Source organism: Haliaeetus albicilla, chromosome 1 (assembly GCF_947461875.1).
Source record: "Haliaeetus albicilla chromosome 1, bHalAlb1.1, whole genome shotgun sequence".
NCBI lineage: Eukaryota > Metazoa > Chordata > Aves > Accipitriformes > Accipitridae > Haliaeetus > Haliaeetus albicilla.
The window spans coordinates 34,545,265-34,563,296 of record NC_091483.1 but is presented as its reverse complement, the minus strand read 5'-3'; the positions used below and the strand labels follow the sequence as shown (position 1 = coordinate 34,563,296).

At 48.8% G+C, this 18,032-nt stretch overlaps 1 protein-coding gene across 2 annotated transcripts in view; it reads right to left on the bottom strand.

Moving 5' to 3' along the window:
- NOA1 (nitric oxide associated 1) overlaps positions 1–18,032 on the bottom strand; it is a 25,314-nt gene extending 7,282 nt beyond the window's left edge. The window contains exons 1-7 of one of the 2 annotated variants that reach the window (XM_069784781.1): positions 17,052–18,030; positions 16,157–16,321; positions 15,084–15,280; positions 12,545–12,676; positions 10,309–10,425; positions 2,235–2,352; positions 709–1,652 (exon numbers count right to left, since the gene is read on the bottom strand). In XM_069784781.1, the coding sequence (XP_069640882.1) occupies positions 1,447–1,652; positions 2,235–2,352; positions 10,309–10,425; positions 12,545–12,676; positions 15,084–15,280; positions 16,157–16,321; positions 17,052–17,988 (1,872 nt within the window). In that variant the 5' untranslated portion in view covers positions 17,989–18,030 and the 3' untranslated portion in view covers positions 709–1,446. Of the gene's footprint in view, positions 1–708; positions 1,653–2,234; positions 2,353–10,308; positions 10,426–12,544; positions 12,677–15,083; positions 15,281–16,156; positions 16,322–17,051 lie in introns of those variants that run through there. The other variant, XM_069784791.1, reaches the window with a different exon arrangement.

The window sequence follows — 18,032 nt, the reverse complement described above, 5'->3', positions numbered from 1 at the left end:
GTGTCTGCGTGTGTACATGGGGATGTGAAGGCAGCAACTGGAGCCAGACCGTGGGTCGGAGGAGCTGTGTCCCAATGGTGCAGCAACTGAAGTGGGGACAAGCGTGTTATTGCTTGTGAAGATCAAGCTGGACTAGCTGGAGAACGGCCTGGGAGAAGCGTGGGGGCCTCTAAGGGCCAGCTCAGGGTGTCAGAGCACCTGGATGGCTCTAGGAGAGCATGAGGCTACGGGACCAGGAAAGTCCTGGCCAGTTGAATGTCTGTGAGGGAGACTGTCTGTACCAGTAACTGGAGTGGTGCTGCAGCCTCAGGGGCTCACATCTCCAGGTGCCAGCAACAGGGAAAGTGGCATCACCAAGCGTCCACCCCAGCAGCTGGAGAGATCCACCCTGTGTGTGTGTGTGTCTGTGTGCGCGTGTCTGTGTGCGCACGTGTGGATACAGGCTGTTGGCACTGTCTATGTTTGCATTAAGTGCTGTGTGTCCATCTGTGATCTGTGTGGCCAGAGGTGTATGTATGCAGTGCATGTGTGCACTCTGTGCCTGGCAGGATAGAGCTGCAGCAGCCTCACCTCTCTTCAGCTGTCAGACCTGGCATGATACACTTTCCTCCAACACTGGCCTTCCTACTGGAGGTTTTGTGTAGTTAGCAGGATGCTTATGCCCACACAAGAGTGCTTTGTCAGTGATTTGAAAAGGATACAAAGGAGTAAGTGTCTTTGCAAAGTTTTATTCTACACCCTCAGTTTCAGAAACCTTTACACAAGTTTGTCCTGGTTTCAGCAGGACAAGAAACCAAAGCAGTGAGTCGCAAAGGTTTCCTCTTCAGGCATGCGAGCCGACCTGCTTTTTGTTAATCCACCTTTCCTGTGTCCAAAAGCAGGGCATTGCATTCCCTCTTCTGCCCCAGATGTTGAAGGACAAAAAGGACCTGATTTTTGGTTGATGTTGTTGAATTACTGCAAGCCACTAGGAGGGTCATACCCACACTAGAGCATTCCCTGCTCCTCCTCACTCCCTCCACCTCCTTCAACTTTGGAAACACTGTAAAGCCTCCAAGAACAAGGTGATGATTTCTGACCTGCAGGAGCATGTCTGCAAGAGAACACCTACTCTATGAACAGCAAAGCCAGCCCAGGGCAGGCAGGTGAGCTTCCAAGCTGTATTTCAAGAGGAAACAGGTAAAGGTATTTGCTCATAGATACTGGCAGGTCCCAGGGAGAAGCCGTTTCACCTCTTACAGCAAGGTACCAGCTGCTCAGCTCATTCAAAATGGCTGCAGTTCAGCAGCTGGATCAGATGTGGACTTGTAGAGTTCCCCCAGGCCTGCTTTCAAAAATGTGCCTGTCTGCCTTTAAAAAGGACTCCAAGCTCTCCTGAATATCAATAAGCAACAAGGTTCTCCAGAGGCTGTTCTGTCTTCTACCTTGCTCAGATGATGATAAGTGCTATCTCCTTTCTGTGGTTTTCAGGTTTTCCACCAGGGAGGGAGGCTTTTTGGTCCTATAGGCAGCAGTGCCTGCAATCCGGGCCCCTCTGATGGTACTGATGTATGGCAAAAGGGGAGGCTCCCGCACCACCAACGTGGTGCCCTTGGGAGTATAGGCTCGGAGTAGCAATTTCTCTTCTGTGTGAGCCGTCACTGCCACCCAGCCTGCACAGCCAAAAAAAACCAACCAGTCAGCAAGATGAGTCACTAGGATCAGAACGAGGGTTCTGGCACAAACTCAGTGCCTTCCATATTGGCTAAGAACCTGAACTATCCAGGTGTGATTTCTTTGAGAAACCGATCTCAAAGGTAATATCCAGCCCTTTCCCAGCACCTAAAGCCACACCTTACTCAGCCACACCAGACACAGCTCTTTCCTGGTGAACTTAAGAGGGATGGTGGGAACTACCAAAAAACACAGTAATAAAGCTTTCCAATACATGGCCCTTTCTGTCTCACCTGGACGGCCGACAGTGTCACAGCCATTCCTGATGCTGTGGAACTTGTACGGCAGCCAGAGCATAAAGTATTCCAATGTGGTTATCCTGTACAAGTGTGGTTGTCAATCTCCATTTTTGGAGGTTGCCAAGCCTCAGCTGGACAAAGTCATGGCTGCCCTGATTTTGTGCTGGTGACAGTCCTGCTCTGAGCAGGAAATATGACTTCAACCCTTCAGACGCCTCTTCCCATCAATGTTTCTAGGACGCAGATCCTGCAAAGCAAACTAATGAAGCAATATTAAATTACCTGCAGAGGAAAGCTTGATATCTGCGACAGCCTCAGTGGTACCAATTCCTTTCAGTGTGATGTGCTGAGGGACAAGCGGGGGGAACTCTTTCATTCGCTCTTCCCCACCCATAGGAACCTAAGATCAAAACATGGAGAAAAGATTTAACAGTCAAGAGATGCTTCAGCACTCCTACCTTAAGCTAGCGAGCAAGGCATAAGTGGGAATAAAGATATTAGACTGTTGTTAGCCAGGTAAGAGCTGGCTTGAGTACCCTACAGGAGTTATTTCAGGTTTGCCAAGAACAGAATCAGGATCACATCCAGAGCAACCCAGTGGGAGCTCAGAGGTGAGCAAAGATGCCCACTGCACAACCCAGCTGGTGGCTCAAGACAGCTGCCTTGATGTGAGTGACAGCACTTGTTCTCCATGTGCACAGGAATGGAGCTGCCAGGACAAGGACAGCTCACCCCATCCGCCATCAATCTGCAAGTGCTACACAGTATGTGGCAATACCAAGGAAAAAGTCAGACCACCAAAAGATGAAGGTATGTGCGGCACGAGCAAAGAATAAGAAAGGTACCTTTTTCAACTGCAATCTGTTCTGAAACCCCAGTCTGAAGTCTGCCATGGAAAATATCCCCGTTGCTGCCTGCACTTTAAGGCTGTTCAAGAAAAGCTGAGCAGAGAGCAGAGCACTGTAAATCTTAATCAGCTTGAATGCTAGAAACAAAAGCTCTGCTGAAAACGTATCATCTCGGGTGCTCTCTCCTAACACAGCTGCAGCCATGCAGCCTGTGCAAGACCACTTCACACTGCAGATCTCCACTCTCCCAATGCAGAAGTCTCAAACTCCTGACACATCCTGGTTTTCTCCGTTAATTGTGCCCCAGCCAGGGCACTTCAGCAGGTGGGATGGCCTGCTGTCCTGGTTTCAGCTGGGATAGAGTTAACTGTCTTCCTAGTAGCTGGTACAGTGCTATGTTTTGAGTTCAGTATGTGAAGAATGTTGATAACACACTGATGTTTTCAGTTGTTGCTCAGTAGTGTTTAGACTATAGTCAAGGATTTTTCAGCTTCTCATGCCCAGCCAGGGCACAAGAAGTTGGCACAGGACACAGCCAGGGCACCTGACCCAAACTGGCCAACTGTGTATTCCATACCGTGTGACGTCCCATCTAATATAGGAAGTGGGGGCGGGGAATCGCTGCTCGGGGACTAGCTGGGTGTAGGTCGGCAGGTGGTGAGCAATTGCCCTGCGCATCATTTGTACATTCCAATCCTTTTATTACTACTGTTGTCATTTTATTAGTGTTATCATTATCATTATTAGTTTCTTCTTTTCTGTTCTATTAAACCGTTCTTATCTCAACCCAGGAGTTTTACTTCTTTTTCCCGATTTTCTCCCCCACCCCACTGGATGGGGGGGAGTAAGTGAGCGGCTGCATGGTACTTGGTTGCTGGCTGGGGTTAAACCATGACAGTCCATTTTGGCGCCCAACGTGGGGCACGAAGGGTTGAGATAACGACAAACCTGACCAGAGCTTGTTAAAACAAATTTGTTCTAAGCTTTCATTATGTTGATTTATGTGTTCTTAGAGTTGTTGCTCTGGTTTTTAAAGCTCTGTTATGTATCACCTCGCTTGCTGTATGTAGTTCCTCTTCTGCTGCTTATCATCCATGGGAGGTGGATTAAGGTTTTTGCTTTGATGTATGGTATAACACTGGTTTATGGTATGATAAAGTCATCGGCTGTGGGATTAATCCGGTATTTGCACTTAGCATTGTCACCTTTATACTGCGGGAGCCATCTGTGGGAAACTATTAATAATTATACCATTTACCTTTCCTCCACGGAAAACCAGTCTATGGGTGGGGTACCGTTCTTCCCCTCTCCTTTCTCCTTCAGTCCAGTTACAATGGTGTTTGAAAATTTTGAAAAATTTGAATACTCCTGGGATGTTGGGACTAGCACGGTCCTAGCCCTACTGCTAGGAATTAGCATACTTCTGAATGTGGTTCAGCTCTCATTTAAGGTTAAACAGCTATTTAAGAAGATCACCCAGAGATGTGCTCCAAGGCTGGATAATTATGAGCGGCAGGGTGTGTGGGGTAGTATGGGCAAGTACCTAGAAAAGTGGGCACCTGCAATGTTTTGGAAATTCACCCCTGAACAAGTGTAGGATCCAGAAGAACTAGTAAAATATTTGGAAAAGGTATGCTGTCACCCCAGCAGCTCCAGAGAGATACAAATCACTGCAACGTGCTGGGGCCTGGCCCATGCCTATCGAGCCCTGTTCGACACCACTCAGTACCCTCAAGGGGAAGAGAAAGTCTCTAGACCCAACAACAAAACGATGAGCACAGCAGCCACCCAAACCTCGGCAACGGGTGCTGCGGCCCCTCCAGGCCCGGCAAGGAGCATTGCAGGCACCCAGACCTTGGCAACAGGCACTGTGACCCCTCCAGCCCCGGCGACGAGAACTCGGGCTACCCAAACCTCAGCAACAGGCACTGCAGCCCCTCCAGCCCCGGCAACGAGCACAGCAGCTACCCAGACCTTGGCAACGGGCACCGCGGTCTCTCCAGTCTCAGCGACGAGCACTGCTGCTACCCAAACCTCGACAACAGACACCGCAGTTATCCAAAACCCGGTGAGCGATACTGCAACTGAACCAGTGGACCAACCTGCATCAGTATCAGTTGCCCCCGTACAGAAAAAGAAATATACAAAAAAATCAGTTCGCTTAGCGAAGGATGAAGATGAATCAGGGCCATCACGGGAACCGGAGGAAGACGCAGAACCAGAGGTAATAACCTGATCCCTATCCTTGAGTGAGCTGCGGGATTTGCGAAAAGACTTTGGCTGCCGTATAGGTGAGCATATTATCACCTGTCTCCTTCGATGCTGGGACAATGGGGCTAATAGCTTGGAATTAGAAGGTAGGGAAGTCAAGCAGTTGGGATCGCTTGCCAGGGAAGGTGGCATTGACAAGGCAATTGGAAAAGGGACACAAGCCATCAGCCTCTGGAGGTGACTCCTGTCAAGTGTGAAGGAAAGGTACCCCTTTAAGGAAGATGTTATATGTCAATCAAGCAAGTGGACCACCATGGAAAAAGGTATTCAATATCTGAGGGAATTAGCTGTGCTAGAGACGATTCATCATGATCCGGACAACCCACAATTACCCAAAGATCCAGACAAAGTCCAATGCACACGACCCATGTGGTGGAAGTTTGTACAGAGCGCACCATCATCCTATGCCAACTCACTGGCAATAATGGCCTGGAAAGACGAAGAGGCACCGACAGTGGATGAAGTGGCTCGCCAACTCCGTCAATACAAAGAAAGTCTTTCCTCCTCCCTACAAGCCTGCATTTCAGCTGTGGAGAAGCTGTCCGAGGATCTCCAGCAATTCAAAGAGGATATGTCCTACTCCACACGTGCAAGGACCAATGTCTCAGCTATTAGGAGTGAGCGTTCCTCTGCCCAAGAGAGAGAATATAGAAGGTACACACCGCGAGGTGCCCTGTGGTTTTACCTATGTGATCATGGAGAGGACATGAGGAAATGGGACGGAAAACCTACCTTGGTCCTAAATGCATGGGTACGCGAGCTGCGAGGAAAAACCACCACAAAAGGGGATCCTACCAGGAAAAATGCCGCTCCAGTTTCCAAACAGAGTAGAAGGGCTGATTGTATTTCTGATCCTCTTGAAGGGAATTCTGAGCCAATTTTACGAGAAGTGAATACTGAATACTCTAAGCAGAATTAGAGGGGCCCTGCCTCCAGCCAGGTGGAGGAAAGGGATAACTGGGTCTATTGGACTGTGTGGATTCGATGGCCTGGCACGTCAGACCCACAGGAGTATAAGGCTCTAGTAGACAGCGGTGCACAGTGCACTCTAATGCCATCAAGTTATAAAGGGGCAGAATCCATTTGTATTTCTGGTGTGACGGGGGATCTCAAGAGTTAACTGTATTGGAAGCTGAAGTAAGCCTAACTGGAAATGAATGGCAGAAACACCCCATTGTGACTGGTCCAGAGGCCCCGTGTATCCTTGGCATAGACTATCTCAGGAGGGGGTATTTTAAGGACCCGAAGGGGTATCAATGGGCTTTTGGTATAGCTGCCTTGGAGATGGAGGGCACTGAACAGCTGTCTGCCCTGCCTGGTCTCTCTCAAGACCCTTCGATTGTGGGGTTGCTCAAGGTTGAAGAACAACAGGTGCCAATTGCTACCACGATGGTGCACCAGCGGCAATATCACACCAACCAAGACTCTCTGATTCCCATCCACAAGTTGATTCGCCAACTGGAGAGCCAAGGAGTAATCAGCAAAACTCGCTCACCCTTTAATAGTCCCATATGGCCGGTGCGGAAGTCTAATGGGGAGTGGAGACTAACAGTTGACTATTGCGGCCTGAATGAAGTTACACCACCGCTGAGTGCTGCCATTCCAGATATGCTAGAACTTCAATACGAACTAGAGTCAAAGGCAGCCAAGTGGTATGCCACAATTGACATTGCTAATGCATTTTTCTCAATCCCTCTGGCAGCAGAGTGTCGTCCACAATTTGCCTTTACTTGGAGGGGTGTCCAGTACACTTGGAATCGATTGCCCCAGGGGTGGAAACACAGCCCCACCATTTGCCATGGACTAATCCAGACTGCACTGGAAAAAGGTGAAGCTCCAGAGCACCTGCAATATATTGATGACATCATCATATGGGACAACACGGCAGAAGAAGTTTTTGAGAAAAGGAAGAAAATAGTCCAAATCTTTTTGAAGGCTGGTTTTGCCATAAAAGAAAGTAAGGTCAAGGGACCTGCGCAGGAGATCCAGTTCTTAGAAGTAAAATGGCAAGACGGGCGTCGTCAGATCCCTGCGGACGTGATCAACAAAATAGCAGCTATGTCCTCACCGACTAATAAAAAGGAAACACAGGCTTTCTTAGGTGTTGTGGGCTTTTGGAGAACGCATATTCCAAATTACAGTCAAATTGTAAGTCCTCTCTACCAAGTTACCCGGAAGAAGAACGATTTGAAATGGGGGCCTGAGCAACGACAAGCCTTTGAACAAATTAAGCGGGAGGTTGTTCATGCAGCAGCTCTTGGGCCAGTCCGGACAGGACCAGATGTTAAAAATGTGCTGTACACTGCAGCTGGGGAGAATGGCCCTACCTGGAGCCTTTGGCAGAAAGCACCTGGAGAGACCTGAGGCCGACCCCTGGGGTTTTGGAGTCGGGGATATCGAGGATCCGAAGCTCGCTATACTCCAACTGAAAAAGAGATATTGGCAGCATATGAAGGAGTTCGAGCTGCTTCAGAAGTGGTTGGTACTGAAACACAGCTCCTCTTAGCACCCCGACTGCCAGTGCTGGGTTGGATGTTCAAAGGGAAAGTTTCCTCTACACATCACGCGACTGATGCCACGTGGAGTAAGTGGATCGCACTGATCACACAACGGGCTCGCATAGGAAACCCCAGTCGCCCAGGAATTTTAGAAGTGATCACGGACTGGCCAGAAGGCAAAGACTTTGGAATGTTGCCAGAGGAGGAGGTGGCATGTGCTGAAGAAGCCCCGCTGTATAATAAACTGCCAGAAAATGAGAGGCAATATGCCCTGTTCACTGACGGATCCTGTTGCATTGTGGGAAAGCATCGAAGGTGGAAAGCTGCTGTATGGAGTCCTACATGACTAGTTGCAGTTAAACTGCTGAAGGAGAAGGTGAATCGAGTCAGTTTGCAGAGGTGAAAGCCATCCAGCTAGCATTAGATATTGCTGAAAGAGAAAAGTGGCCAGTGCTCTATCTCTATACTGACTCATGCATGATAGCAAATGCCCTGTGGGGGTGGTTACAGCAATGGAAGCAGAGCAACTGGCAGCACAGAGGTAAACCTATTTGGGCTGCCACACTGTGGCAAGATATTGCGTCCCGGCTAGAGAACCTGGTTGTAAAAGTATGTCATGTAGATGCTCACGTACCCAAGGGTCGGGCCGCTGAAGAACATCGAAACAACCAACAGGTGGATCAGGCTGCCAAGATTGAAGTGGCTCAGGTGGACCTGGACTGGCAACGTAGGGGTGAGCTATTTATGGCTCAGTGGGCCCATGATACTTCAGGCCATCAGGGAAGAGATGCAACATATAGATGGGCTCGAGATCGAGGGGTGGACTTGACCATGGACACTATCGCGCAGGTTATCCATGAATGTGAAACATGTGCTGCAATTAAGCAAGCCAAGCGGTTAAAGCCCCTGTGGTATGGAGGGCGATGGCTGAAATATAAATTTGGGGAAGCCTGGCAAATTGACTATATCACACTCCCACAACATCGCCAAGGCAAGCGCTATGTGCTGACAATGGTGGAAGCAACCACCGGATGGCTGGAAACATATTCTGTACCCCATGCCACTGCCCGGAACACTATCCTGGGCCTTGAGAAGCAGGTCTTGTGGCGACATGGCACCCCAGAAAGAATTGAGTCAGACAACGGGACTCATTTCCGAAACAGCCTCATAGACACCTGGGCCAAAGAGCATGGCATTGAGTGGGTGTATCATATCCCCTATCATACACCAGCCTCTGGGAAAATTGAGGGATACAATGGACTGTTAAAGACTACATTGAAAGCAATGGGGGGTGGAACTTTCAAACATTGGGATACACATTTAGCAAAAGCCACCTGGTTAGTCAACACCAGAGGATCTGCCAGTCGGAGTGGCCCTGCCCAATCAGAATTTTTACATACTGTAGAAGGGGATAAAGTCCCTGTAGTGCACATGAAAAATATGTTAGGGAAAACAGTCTGGGTTACTCCTGGCTCAGGCAAAGGTAAACCCATTTGTGGGATTGCTTTTGCTCAAGGGCCTGGGTGCACTTGGTGGGTGATGCGAAAAGATGGAGAAGTCCGATGTGTGCCTCAAGGGGATTTGATTTTAGGTGAAAATAGCCAGAATTAAACTGTATGATATTAGTTGCTATATAACCCTGTTACTGTATGTTATCATTACTATTATTGTTATATGCTATATCCATAGTACTATAGTAAGAATCACTTGGATCAAGCAAGAACTGTGATAAAACTGAGCAAAGTGCAGTAGTGATGGAACCAGAACCAACTCCAGCATGCAACAATCCAACAGTGCACACCATCCTCCTGCTGCATCAAATGTCATCTGCTCGTCACACCGCACTGAAACCCAATTCTGCTCTACCGACTGAGAGGACTTTGCACCATCCCTCCTGCCCAGACAGACTGGTATAACAGATGGAGCCCAGAGTTGGAAACTAAATGAACTCAATAAACATTTTATGAACAGAACCCATGAATTAAAGGAATGATATCTCTGTGTGTGTATACATACATATATATATATCATTTTTCATATGTCTCAAAGGGATGGAAAGGTGGTGATGATTGATCAGGATGTAACTAAAGGTATGGGAACTGAGCATGATGTCAATAGTATAGAATAAGGGGTGTATACTGTCCTGGTTTCAGAGTTAACTGTCTTCCTAGTAGCTGGTACAGTGCTATGTTTTGAGTTCAGTATGTGAAGAATGTTGATAACACTGATGTTTTCCGCTGTTGCTCAGTAGTGTTTAGACTATAGTCAAGGATTTTTCAGCTTCTCATGCCCAGCCAAGGCACAAGAAGTTGGCACAGGACACAGCCAGGGCACCTGACCCAAACTGGCCAACTGTGTATTCCATACCGTGTGATGTCCCATCTAATATAGGAACTGGGAAGTGGGGGCGGGGAATCGCTGCTCGGGGACTAGCTGGGTGTAGGTCGGCAGGTGGTGAGCAATTGCCCTGCGCATCATTTGTACATTCCAATTCTTTTATTACTACTGTTGTCATTTTATTAGTGTTATCATTATCATTATTAGTTTCTTCTTTTCTGTTCTATTAAACCGTTCTTATCTCAACCCAGGAGTTTTACTTCTTTTTCCCGATTTTCTCCCCCATCCCACTGGATGGGGGGGAGTAAGTGAGCGGCTGCGTGGTACTTGGTTGCTGGCTGGGGTTAAACCACGACACCTGCCTATCTGCAACCATAAGCCCAGGACAGCACCTCCTCTTACCTTTAGTAACTCTTGGCCAGCATGTTTCTCATAGATGGCATCTGCTTTACTCAGGATAGAAATGTGGACTGGCAACAGGTTAGAAGCCACGACAGAAAACCAGGCAGGCTTTTCTCCCTGAAATAAGTAGCAAGAAGAGGATGTTATTTATGATAACAGAAAAGCAGCCCTGAATTGCTTTCTCTTGCTCTGTTTCTTTCCTGCATGTTGAAAACCTGTTTGATGTCCCCTCCTTGCCCGAGGGGTCCTTGCCCCTGTCACTGCAGAACAGCCAGGGTTTACATAAACAGGGGAGCTGAGCTTCCAGGAGAGAAGCACCCACGGCTTCACCATCCTGCCTCAAAGCACCCCCAATACCGTATCCCCTGCCATTTCATTTGCTCAGCTCAGGCAAATCATCCAAGAGATATCTTTGCTCAAGTTTAATTCCCAAGAACAAACTCAGTGTGGTTATTTAGCATGAGAGGGGATGGCCATCTCCTGTCTGGTGCTTCTTCTCCTATCACTTTACATGTCTAACACACACCACTCATTAAACCATACTTCATTCCAAGCTGCTCTCAAGCTATGCAAAGACTGAATGTGGAGCAGTTTCAGCAGGCACTCTCTTAGCTTTTGCATGCAAAGCAAACAAGGTGAGAGAGGGGAGAAACCTCTATAAATGTTGCTAGCAGTCTGAAATAAGGAAACCCAAGTGCAGCAATTCCTTCAAGTTCCTCACAGATCTAATCTGAGGCAGGGACTCCTGTCATGACCTGAGTCCTCCTTCAAGGCCTCTGGAAGATGTAGATACGCAAGACTGATACAGCAATGGGCTGAGACAGATACCGAGGACCTGCAGGGCCCTGAACACGCACAGCTCAGCTTGCTAGGTGCACCATTACATGGAGAACAGGCTTATAGCACGAAGCCTGACTGCCAGCCCTGCTGCACTGGACATGTCTCTGAGCCTGATCCTCTTATCAGGAGATGGTGTGACACTGCTTCACCCTGACCTCAGGTTCCCCAGGCTGCCAACACCAGCTGTGTTCTCCACAACTTCTAAGAACAGAAGTTATCCCTCGTGACAAAACAACCCCTTGGGCAGCTCTGTGGCTGCCTGATCTTGCAGCATTTGTGCAGAGGGTGTTTACTGCCAGCAAGATGTCACCTGTATCACTGTCCTACTTTGTCAGGGATGCAAATCCAGGTGCTTTCTTAAGTCCCTGATAGCGCCCAACCAACATGCCTAGGAAGTTCTTTTCTGAGAGCTTTGCCCAAGACAGTATGGACAAAGACAGGTTTTATTCTGCTGGGTTGCTCTCCTCACAAACAGCATTTTTTCTGAGTGAGGCATTACTCCTCTGTACCGTTTTTCAGGACAGGGCTCTGGATTCTCACCTTAACTACAGTGGAGCTCTCCTGCCATACTGGTACATTATTACTTACAGAACCCTGTCCCCTCCACCTTACTGGTTTTCTCCCAGCAGGTCAAGACTGTCCTCAGCAAAGTACCAATTCAACATTTCTACGGTGATATTGGAAAGCTGACTGAAACAAAGGAACAGCCATACACACACCCCCTTCCCAAAATGGGACAAACTACTGAGAAAGGCATTATCATAAGTGCTAGATATATCTTCTGTATCTGGAAGAAACCACTCCTTCCAGAGGAAACATCATGGGAGGTCAGCTCCACACAGTTCAATAAAGGTGTGTGACATGGCATTTCTAATAAACGGAAGAAATTGGCGGGGACACACACACAAACCGCCTTTAAAAAATATTTTTACAGAAACTAAAATACATTTACATTTAATTGCTTCCTTGGGCAAACTCTTCAGAACAGTCTGTGTCAGAAAGAAAAATGCCCATGCTTTTCTCTCTTGGCAGACGGCTCTCACAAAACAAGAAATGAGGAAACCCAGCTATTTTCCCAGCTAATTTTCACACTCTCTTCCTTCCCTCCCTCTCTCCCTGCCTTGTGCCTTTGTATGTTATGGGAAGCACACTAAGCATTCAAAAGCTGTTACTGTTATATGATATAAAATACAGCAGGCTGATAACAAGTATCAAACCTTTTAACTGCAACTCCCCACCCCAAGGCATTTTGACTTTATGCAGTGCTTTATTAACAGAATCATCATCTCAAAAGCAGCAGAGAAAGGGTCTGGGAAAGCTACCCAGAAAGCATTTTATCGTCTGGTACTATAAGAAGAGATGAAGCAGCTGCTCACAAAATCCTTTCTTCCCTTACCTCTAAGTAGTCTACACGTCCCAAAGCTGCTAAAAACAAGACCATTCCTGGCTTGAGAATGAAGGTCCGTGGAACGATGGCCTGTGTTGGCAAAACCAGCTTTACTTCTTTCTCTGTCAGGAGATTTAGAACCTGCAAAATAATTGTACTGCCGTAACTCATTCCAGATTTTTCAATGGGGACAATGAAATTAATACTGGCATTATACTGATAGAAGAAAAAGATCAAGTAGAGCAGCGTGAAGAACATCTAACAGAACAGTTAAATTCTGGTCCACACAGTAAGTGAGAAACAGCAGGAGGTAGGGATGTCAACAATCTCCATGGCAATGAAGGTCCATAACAAAGTAGAACAGCTGCCAGCAGCCTGTTGGACCACAGATTTGGGAATCCTGGGCCTGGCTGGAACAAGCTCACCCAAGGTTTACTGTGCTTTAGCATGAGTGCAGCCATGTGCAGAACTGGAAACCACCTTCTGCTATGACATTTGAGTTACCCCACTTAGGTAGTGATGCAAAGCTCTGAATCAATACCAGCAGCAAAACTAGTCGCAAATATCTCACTGTGAGAAAAGTGCTGGATGACACTATGAAACAACTCAAACTGCAGGATTACAGCACGGATCCCTACCCTGGGCACAGTGAAACAAGCTCTCCCCTCTGTGAGGGCTCCCAAATGCTCCTGCTGCCTGTCTTCTTCTCCTCCCTCTTCCTTTCCATCTCCTGGCTTAACTGGCTCATCTCTTTAGGTGCTAACTTGTTTCAGTGAAATGATCCATCTCAAAGTCTACTTAAAAGCCAGAGACTTAACTAGCAGGGCTGCAGCCACAGTGGTCTGATCACTTTTTACAGAAGCACTGTTCAAACCCAGCTATGAAACAACATGCAGGCAAAGAATTTCAGGAAGCAGTGCCTTGAAGGAAAGAAGCAACTAGTCTCCCGGTTGACAGTGTCTCTTTCTTAAACGCAGGGAAGTGACAGCACAAATGCTTCCGCCTGTGCCGCCCAGGCATGCCGCCACAGTCATGCAAATACAAGTTTGTAGCAGTCTGGCCATGAGGATTAACTTCAGTTCAGCATTAAAAGACTGAACTAACAAGGGTTGTGGTGCAGCCAGAACCCCTAATGTTCTTCCTATGTTCACAAGCAGACAATCTTTAGCTTGAAAGTCAGGGCAGCCTTCAATACCGATTCTAAAAGATGAGGAGGCTTTGCCCTGCTAGCTGCAGGTTCTCTCATGTGTTTGGCAATGCTTAATCCAAAATTTGAGTTATCAGTAATCCTTTTCTAGGCTTTCCAGAAGTTTGGCTTTGGAGGGAGTCATGAAGAAGCAGATATAACATACCTCCAAGGAATAAGAACAAAAATGTAATTCCATTATATGCTAACCGCCACTTTCCTTCCCTCTTCTTAAAAAAAAAAAACAAAACCCAAAAAACCCACCCAACAAAAAACTCCCCCCCAAACCTGCTCATAACTAGAAATCTCCCCTGCCAAAATCTGCCACATAAACAATCTGCTTGTCCTCCAGTCAGATCGAACACTGACTGCAGGAACAAAATTTCATCTGAAACTTGGCATGTAGCTCTCCAAAGACACAGTGAGGATAATCAAAATTAGAAATGGCAGCAAGTATTTCTGGATGCAGGAAAGCCCACTTGTTTTTCACACTTATTCAACACCAGAAGAGGGGAAGAACATATCCAATCTCTAGTTACCAAGCCAGGTCTCTAAGCTGATGACTGTCTTTACACTGGCTATCAGAGAGCCAAGTGCCACAGTAAAGTGGGTTACGTACGATCTGGCAAACACATGTACTAGAAAACCAGCAGTTTTATAGTGCTCATGAAAGCAGCATCTGCACTTGAGCTGCGCAGCCTCAGTACAGTTCTTGCACTTCATTCTCTTCAGAACTTTCCCATCTCCTTGTACTTTTTAATTTTCCCCCAAAGATGACTGCAGCTCTGCAAAGATATCGAAGTGATCAAAAATCAAAACATGACTTTTTTGGACGTGTGCACTACATCAGCACTGGCTTCAGAGCCATTGCTCTACTGAAACATTGAGGTAGGCCTGATGTATTGGAGCTATTAACAGGAACACTGCAGATCCCGTTAGCTTCAGGAGAATGCTTTCTCAAAGATTTGGTTCAGTCACACAACACTGGTTATCCTCTTAAGCTCCACCTTTTCCAGTAGGCTGGTAGAGCTAAAAAAGTGCAGACTTCATTGGGTGATGCTGGTAAAAGCTTGCTTACAGCACTATCGCTTACTTTCCTTCATTTAGATGTTAAAAAAGTTTGACAATGCAGTCATACAGTTCCTTTGCAAAGATCACAGTATGCGCTATTCAGAAATGCAACAGTGTTAACACAGCAAATGCTTCCCAAGTAAACACGAACTATATTTTGACAAAATTGCCCAAACCAAAAGAATCCTAAGCCCAGGACTGCAACAGAAATACTCTCCCACATGCACAGCTAAGGCAGAACAGTCCTCCCAAACCCTATCATCCCAAAACATAGCACCACAGGGTACCTACACAGTTTTCCTTTACAATCCCTGGAGTGTCAAAACACCAGCGAGCATCCTTCACTTCATTGTATGTGAACTCCTCCCTTTCCTCATGCTTCTTAGGGGAATGCCTGGGATCTTCGCCTATGCTGTAGGAGAGCATGTCAGGGTCAAAGTCAACTACCGGGCTAGACTTCGGCTGTTGAAACGTTCTTCCAACTCTTCCTGGATTAAAATGAAAGATTTCCTGGTAATTAATTTATTAACCTGCCTTTCCTTCAATTGGACATCTGTCCCTTTCCTTGCTTAAAAGAGATGCAAGTTGGTAATATAAAGGTGATAAAGATGCTACGTGGCTAGAAATTGGTGTGTTCAAAAGTCAAGATGCTAAGAAATCCCTTCTGTAATTCTTGCTTTGCACTCCTCAAGCCCCAAAACCTTAGCAGGGACCAGATCACAGACACTCCATGATTTCCATTTTACAGTAAAGCAGGCTGGGTTTTTTGTTTTGTTTTGTTTTTTAGAGCCTTAGACTGTCAAACACAGAATTACTTGAAAAATCAGAGCTATCTTCCGGCAAGCCCCTCTTTTGGATACATACTAAAATGATGTACAACCACTGTGGCCTGCAGCCAAAACGTGATTATTTAAAAATGAAACTTGTTTTCTTCCTTTGGGAACGAGAGATAGCCTATAATGGAGTACCATTGTAAACTACTAAGCTATCTGAGCTAGGCTAGCAAATGCTGATGGGAGATGCACTGCACAGAGGAAACCTCTGCAATGCTACAACAGCAGCTGAAAAATAAGTACTCAGAAGAAATACTAATGCTGCTACTTACACAGGAGCTAGAGGTCTTGCACCCGTTACTCAGGGAACAAAAACTGGCCAAAATAACTTGAATGCAAGTTTGGAAATTTTTTATTGCTACTACAGATAGTGTGTTCTTCCCATAATTAAATGGAAATGAGTTCTTTCAAAGCGGGAAGGAATTACTTGCCAAAACCAACTGGATTCTACAGCAAATGAAGGAGTCCTTTGCGTAATGCAGTATTTTCATCGGGGCAGAGGGGCAATACCTTTACTCAGGCAATACTCACCCACAAAGTAACCTTGTTTTTTAAGGTGATTAAGGTACTTTTTTTCTTCACTGCTTAGTTGATCTTCTGTTTTTGTTGCCTCCTCTCTCAGCCTCTCCTGCCTTCGGAATATCCTGTCACATGTAGGATTAATAATTGGAAATTTCAATAGGTTCAGTGTTGTTCCTGGAAAAAACAGAAGGCACACGTGGGCTTCTGACTACCTGGCACATTGAAGCTCTGAGGAACAAGATTACAAAAAAAAAAAAAAAAAAAAAGTACTGCTTCTCCAGCTTTTGGGTGAAACCCAGTAACACAAAGTTGGAGGTGGAACTACAGCTGCTCCCATAAAGTACTAGCCTCCCGGCCAGGGCGGTAGGAAGGAGGCACCCATCCGCTCGAGATCTGCTCTCACCCATGGTTTGATGAAACAGGTCTCAAAGCCACATGGCGCCAAGACTGACTTAATACACCCCAGGCAAGTCCTGCCTCTAGGCAGCTTGGTTTGGCCTACGATTGTTTTACAGGTGCTCCCCAGTCCACCTCCTGGTTTCTCTAGACTTGAGGGCACCCCAGTTGATGGGGAGACGGCAAGGCACGCAGATCAGGTACTGTCCCCACTGCCAGGGGAGCACGCAGGCTGGCTCTGGCTTACCAGCCCCCTTAGTGCCACGAGACGCGCAGCACCCTCTGCACACGCCTCCCACCCTCGCTGCCCCGAGGAAGGCGACGGTTCGAAGCACAGCACGGCACCGGAGCATGCTGCCCACAGCGGCGACGCTTCAGGGTGGTGGGCAGCCCTTTGGCGACGGGTCCTCCCACCCCAGGGGGTGGCCAAAGGTAGCCTCACGGCAAGCCTGGGGCTAGCCGGCCTCCAGGCACCCGCCACCGTGACGGGAAGAGAGTTGCTCCTGACCTGGCCAGTGGGAGATGGTGGCCCTGTCGACGATGTTGGGGGCACGGGACTTGCAGTAGTCGGAGCGCAGCAGGGCGTTGAAGAGTGTCGACTTGCCGGAGTTGGTAGCGCCCAGCAGGTAGACGTCTCCGGCGCACCTCCACGAGCGCTGCAGCCGGCTGACCAGCCCCTCCAGGCCGAAGCCCGTCTTGGCGCTCACCAGGCGGACATCCACCAGCGGGGCTCCGCGCAGGCCGGCCCCGGCGCAGGCCGCTGCCACCCGCTGCCGCAGGCGCCCCAGGTGCCCAGGGGAGTCGGCAGGCAGCAGGTCCACCTTGTTGCCCACCACCAGCAGCCCGGCGACGGGGACGTCGGGGCCCAGCAGCCCCGGCAGCTGGGGCAGCACCGGGTCGGGCAGCTCCAGCACGTCGAGGAGGTAGAGGAGGAGCGGGCCGCGGCCGTGGCGCGGGGGGCGGCGCAGGGCGGCGCTCACCACCCGGCGGTGCTGCTCGGGCGGCAGCTGCAGCCGCAGGACGCGGCCATGGTGGGCCAGCAGCCAGCACCGCTGGCAGACGGCGCCCCGCAGCGCCGCCGCGCCGGCCGGGCCATCCGATAGGCTCCGGTACTTCTCCGCCGGCACGAAGCCCGGCGCCGCGCCGTCGCGGCACTGCAGCTCGGCCCCGCAGCCCGAGCAGCTCACGCCGCTCGGCGGCACCGAGGGGTCGGGCCGCCCCGTCGCCGCCGCCGCCACCAGGAGCCGCTCCCTGCCCGGGGCCCGCTCCCGGCGGGGCAACGCTGCCGCTGTCGCTGCCACCGCCCCGCTCGGCTCCGGCTCGTACTCGGGGAAGACAAACAGCTCCTCCTCACCGCTGGCTGCTACCACCTCGCGCCGCGGCACCGGAGCCCAGGGCCGGCGGCGGCCCAGGCGGGCCAGGAGCGCAGGCGCCAGGCGGTACATGGCTGGGCCGGCGGGAGGAGGGCGGGGGCTTAAAGGCCGCGCAT